Below are 6,546 nucleotides of genomic sequence, written 5' to 3'. Positions count from 1 at the left end.
AATGATTTGCACCTAACAACACCAAAAACTTTACAGTAACCTGATTATTACTGCTGTTGTGCATGCTACGCACAACCACGTACGTGCGTGCATATACAAAGTCAGCGAATATCATTAATATACAAAGAATCAACTATTCTCTTGCCGTAAAACTTGAAATTTTCTATTAAACAAAGTATAGATTAATTGCCATCCATATATATATATATACGCTTCGAAGGACCTACCCTGTACTCAGTCAACAGGATGGATTGATTCTTCCTCCATTTCAACCTTCTCAAGTTGCAGCAATGCCATTGTAGTCGGCGCCGGCAATTCAGATAACATGGAGGCATTCAGTTAGGGAGTTTTCTAATTATGGGATATTTTGGAAATTTTGGTTGAGTGAATTATTTTGTTAATTTTTTTTGTTATTTAAATTAGGTTTTTAATTGTATATCTGAATTTAGTATTTTGAATAATCTTTGTAGTATGCAGAGTAGAGTTCATATAATTCAAATTTGTGATTTTATTATATTTTTACTAAATTTTGAACAATTTTAATTAGAAAACTACCCAAAAAAATACTCTTAGTATAACATATAGGCTATGCTTTCAGTGAATTAGTGTCTATTGTTTATTTCAGCTTGCTATTGTGTAAGCTAGGCTGTATTGTTTATTTCACCTTGCTTTTGTGTAAGCTAGGCTGTAGGGGTAGCTGCAGAGAAGAATACTGATTATGGCCCGGTTTCACATTTTCAATTTATAATTTTGACAAATTTTATTCAATTTGATGAATTAGTAATATTAAATTTTCCTGAGTTTAATTTCACTAGCACCAATATGCCATAATTTATGCTATGCCATAATTTATTCACTATATGTCTTTGAAGCTTTGTTTTGGACAACTCTCATCAATTCTTTGAAGCTTTTTTTTGGCAACTCATCACAATTCTAGTACCTTAAAAGTTTCTTTAAAAAAAATAGTATTTTAAATTTACATATATAAAGTAGAAAACCAATTTTAAATAGAAGAATTCAAAAATTCACTTGAAATTTTTTTCATTGCATTCCTGCCAAAAACTTCACCACTTCACCAGCTATAATGTTAAAATAAAGTCTTACAATATACACCAATGTTGTGGCTGACTTATACTTCACCACTTCACCAGATATAATGTTTAAAAAAACGTCTTACAATATACACCAATGTTGTGGCTGACTTATAGCTATGTATACGTACGTGCTTGCATATACACCAATGTTGTGGCTGACTTATAGCTATGCATACGTACGTGCTTGCATATACAAGGTCAGCGAATCGATTGTCTTTGGCCCCAAGTTAGATGTTTTTTATTTAAACCAAGTATAGTGTAATATATATATGTATATATATCGGCTTTGAAGGACGTACCCAGTGCTCGCTCTAGCGGTATGGATTCATCAACGTCCTCCAGCTGCAGCAGCGTCATTATAGTCGGCGCGGGCATTTCAGGTAACGAAATTAGATTAGCAAGAGGCATTCAGTTAGCATGTTTTTATTATTTACTTATGCTTTTGTGTGAGGTTGCTTGTAGGGATAGCGGCTGCTAAGGTACTGGCAGAGAATGGAGTTGAAGATTTTGTTATTTTGGAGGCTACAGATCGAATTGGTGGGCGGCTCATAAAGCATGAGTTCGCTGGAATTTCAGTGGAGTGTGGTGCAGGATGGATAGCAGGCGTTGGAGGTAATAAAGTAAATCCCATGTGGGAGTTGGCCCAGAAACATAATATCCGCACCTGTTACTCTGATTATAGTAATGCCGCATTCAACATCTATGAGCAAAGGTACAATCCAAGACAAGAAATATGCACCAGATATGTAGCATTTGTGGTAGTATATATATGGCAGAATGTTTTCAAAGTTTGATTTTGCTGTCATCTTGTTGTTTTGAAATGAGTATTATGGTCAGTTGTTTTCATCTTTTTGTTGTTTTGAAAGTAGTAAAATTTATGAGTTATGAGATAATTTGTAATTTATGGTGTGAGTAATGGTGATCGAAGGTATTTAAGCTTTGAAAATCAATTTGAAATAGCATAATTGAGGATAGCTAACCACATCAATCAATTTTTAATATTGCTACATTTTTACGCACAAAATTTTGATCCAACCACTTTTACACCAACATTTACTATATAAACAATAAAACAATTTCAAAATTCTATAACTAATATAAAGATAACTAATAAAAAAAGTGTTTAGCTTATTAATCTAATTAATCATATAATTAAAGAAATTAATATATATTACATTCATTTTATATTAATAATTTTATCTATATTTAAAAATTAATATATATTAGATTGCACTTATATTAATAATTTTATTTTGATAAATTCTGGATTTCTAGATATTTTAGGACCTTTAAACAACTTTAAAAGTGTTGTTTTAAAATTTGTATTTATATAATTAAAAAAATAATATATATTAAATTTGAATATATATCAATAGATATGTCTGAGCAGATTAAAGATTTGCACTGTTTTGAAAATCTAATAAAACTAAAATAAAAGCAATTATTTAAATTTATTCTTATCTATTAAATTTTATAAATATTTCAAAATTTGCAATCCAATTAAATTATTAATCAACTAAATTGTTTAGTGTTTTTTGGTTAAATACTATATTTTTTGAGTTAAATATTGATTTATGTATATATAATCAAGATTTTGAAAAAAAATCTAATCACTATTGTTTTTTGGGGTTTAATACCCATTTTTTTTTGGTTAAATACTAGTTTTTTTGAGTTAAATATTGATTTATGTATATATAATCAAGATTTTGAAAAAAAATCTAATCACTATTGTTTTTTGGGGTTTAATAGCCATTTTTTTTTGGTATATCTATATATATATGATCAATTTTTTTTTGAAAATTGAGATTATAAAGAGTTTACGAACCAAAAAAACTAAAAAATTCAGATGGTAAAGAGTTTACGATCCAAAATAATTATTTTAGTAAAACTTTACACTTGCAAAACAGATAAACTCTGGCTTAACCAACTCAAAGTAAATCCAATTAATAAAATTCATGTTGTAGTGTTTGCGTATGCTTAACAGCGGTGCTAAAGTACCTGGAACTGTTGCGGCAGCTTGTTATGAGTCGGCTGTGGATTCCGCCAATCGTGCTTTGGCAACTGAAGCTGTTTCCAGAAGTGCCGAAGTGACTGCAAGGCCTAACCCTGATACGCCATTGCCATTAACAGACTGTAAAATTCACGAAGTGTAAGTATGCACACCAACATTGATTTAAGATGATGATCTGTGTAGATCCGTACTTCTTTGAAGAAAATATTTGTATTCTAGGAATATCATATTTTGGAGATAATGGATATGTATTACTATTTCGCCAAGATACTAAAACTTAGATCTTATTATCGTTTAGAATATACCCCTAAACACAAATTATTAATATACATCTAAACACAATATTATGCTGATAAAATGTATCTATCTGCCGGATCATATAGTTTAAAATATACTTCTAAATCCAATTATTTCAGAATTGCATCAAATAGAAATTTCTATTTTTTTCAGAATTCCATCAACGCCGTTGGAATTGGCGGTAGACTTTATTTTGCATGATTTTGAGATGGCAGGTATGGCCACACTTGATATTTCTCAATTGGGTTTGAGTCTTCCAGTCGTTAGTAGTTACCGATACCGAATGTTGTTGTGGATGCAGAAGTGGAGCCAATTCCCACTTACACCGAATTTGGAGCACAGGAATATTTGGTTGCTGATGATCGAGGTTACGAATACATCGTCCATAAATTGGCGGAAGATTTCCTCCACTCCGAAGGCGGTCATATCGTCGATGAGCGACTAAAGTTGAAAAAGGTATAACTGCTAATTGTTCCTAGAATTTGCAATCTACATAAAAGTACCCCACCAATCAGGCCATCTCTGAATCTTCATAAAAATGCCCTTTCTAAGGGCCAGTAATCAGTCAATCACTGAAGCTCAATGTCAAATATTATCGAATGATGGCAAAACTTGTTGGGCTGTTCTCTCACGGGATTTTCTTGAATGTGTTAGGTCGTTCGAGAAATACATTATACAGACTGCGGTGTTAGAGTTAAAATAGAAGATGACTCGGTTTACAGTGGCAATTATGCTATTCTGTCTGTCAGCTTGGGAGTTCTTCAAAGTGATCTTATCCAGTTTAATCCTCCTCTGCATGTAATTACATGAATATTGACTCCATTAATTTTACATTCCATATTCTCTGATATTAACATTTCTAGAACGTTTTATTTCTTAAACTTAATTTTGTATAAGAATTTTAGAATTTGTTGAGGTTAGGTCAAATCTATTTTACTTTGATTATTGGGCATTTTTATGTTGGTGGTAGATTTCAGCAGTATCTCAAAATCTAATAGTTAGGAAAGGGTTGAACAATCGATTTCTTTTCATAGTGAGATTTTGATTCTCAAATATTTCTAAAATCCTCAATTTACATGAGTTCAAAATTTTTTACCTAAAACTTTAATTATTAGGGACTTTTATGTCAATAATAGATTTCAGCAATATCCCAAAATCTAATAATCAGGAAAAGCGTTCAACAATTGGGCTGAAATTCCCAAATATTTCCAAAATTGGCCATTCACATGAGTTCAAAAAATCTTACCTAGATTATTCCTATTACTTTTCATATAAATTTTGAGCATTATCGTTTAAAAAATTGATATTAACTATTGTATGCAGAGTTGGAAAAGGAAAACTTTCTTCTCATGCGAGATGAGAGTTTACACAAAGATATTCTTAAAATTTCCGAGCAAGTTCTGGCCTACGGAGGATGGTACTGAATTCTTTCTATATGCTGCCGAAAAGCGAGGATATTACACGTTCTGGCAGGTGGGTTTTATGACGACATTTGTGTGCTTTTTTCCTCAAACTGAGCCTAACTTCGTTAAGCGCCGGTGGATGTATTCAAAGATCTATTTCGCCACATGACAGAATTGGATGTTTTCGTGTCGAGACTTTATGATCCATATACTGCCACCGATTATAACAGTAAATAGGTTTTTGGATGTTTGTAGAAATCTCTATAGCACATATCGCAAACTACATTATTATATAATAAAGGTCTATTATCATATATTACAAATTACATTAATATATAATAAATTTTTGGATATTTATGTCTACAAAAATGAGGATCGCCTAGATCAATTGTCAACATAACTATTGATATCAAACATTTTTGTATTAAATGTCTATATCGTATATTGTAAATTACATTAATATATAATAAAGCTTTGAATATCGATGTCTAGATACATATGGATCGCCTAGATTAATTTGATATTTGTTTAAAGAAAATGAATTCAAAATAACTATTGATATCAGACAATTTTATATGAATGTTTGTTGAGATGTTCATGTCACTTGTAGTTGGGAAAACTACGTCAATATCTAATCAATCTTTAGATATTTATGTGTATATCCACATGGATCCCCAGATAAATTAAAATAGTAATTGAAGAAAATGAAGATTTCAATCTAACTTTTTCTATATGAAAAAAAATATAAAGACATAATAGAATTTAAAATGATGTTTAATTTTAATCACAGATTTTAGATTTTTTCCATTTGATTATTTATATACTAATTGCAGGAAAACAATCAATTTCTTTGTTGACATTTCAACTGCAATATTATTTTCTATATATATATATATAAAACGTTGTGATGATATTATTGGATATGTTCACGACTCATGGAATTAGTATATACGTTGCAGCATATGGAAAAAGCATATTCAGGATCGAACATCTTGGTTGTAACAGTCACAGACGACGAATCTAGGCGGATAGAGGAACAGGGCGATGAGAAAACCAAAGAAGAAGCAATGGCGGTTCTGAGGAAAATTTTCGGCGATGGGATTCCTGAAGCAGAGCAAATCCTGATTCCAATTTGGTGGAATAACCGGTTTCAGAGAGGAAGTTACAGTAATTACCCAATTGTTGTCAGCCCGAATCATTTCCATGACATAAAGGTAAGACAAAACACAGTGACAATATAATATATGCAGAAAACATTCAGTTGATTTGAACATCATGTTGTGCACAAAATGTTATTTGAGTGCAGACACCGGTTGGTCCCGTTTACTTCACAGGAGAACATACTAGCGCGAAATTCAATGGGTATGCACATGGTGGTTATCTTTCTGGTATGTCAGTCCCAATCTTTTTCCCTTAATCTCATAGGATATGTTGGTTTCTGTAAGCATCTCTCAATAATTCAGGCCTCACAGTTACAGCAATAAAATTATCATCTCTTATCTTTATATTTCAAATAGTATGATTGTTTATGTAAAAATAGCTCAAGATGGATCCATCGCAGTTGCAGTGATTTGATTTCAAATCCCTGGATTTGCATGAACAGGCATTGATACAGCAGAAATGGTGATAGAAACAATGAAGAACAAGAAGACTGAGGAAAAGGGTTGAGCCATACGCTTCTGAAACTGACCTGTTTGCATAGTTCGAACGACCATAAGGTCGTAGCATAAGGGTAGCTTAA

At 31.6% G+C, this 6,546-nt stretch overlaps 1 protein-coding gene across 1 annotated transcript; it reads left to right on the top strand.

Annotated features, from left to right (window-relative positions):
- Positions 1–1,413: 1,413 nt before the first annotated feature.
- Positions 1,414–6,473, top strand: LOC149239956 (polyamine oxidase 1-like). Its single transcript, XM_089370014.1, has 10 exons — positions 1,414–1,474; positions 1,557–1,806; positions 3,079–3,213; positions 3,556–3,617; positions 3,704–3,858; positions 4,057–4,200; positions 4,726–4,875; positions 5,765–6,019; positions 6,112–6,193; positions 6,409–6,473. The coding sequence occupies exons 1-10, from the start codon at positions 1,414–1,416 to the stop codon at positions 6,471–6,473; spliced, it is 1,359 nt and encodes a 452-aa protein (XP_089226140.1).
- The last annotated feature ends 73 nt before the right edge of the window (positions 6,474–6,546 follow it).

The sequence above is a fragment of the Pinus tabuliformis genome, chromosome 8, assembly GCF_031772625.1.
Source record: "Pinus tabuliformis cultivar Carrire ecotype Pingquan chromosome 8, CPIR1, whole genome shotgun sequence".
Taxonomy (NCBI): Eukaryota; Viridiplantae; Streptophyta; class Pinopsida; order Pinales; family Pinaceae; genus Pinus; species Pinus tabuliformis.
This window is presented reverse-complemented; position numbering and strand designations above follow the sequence as displayed.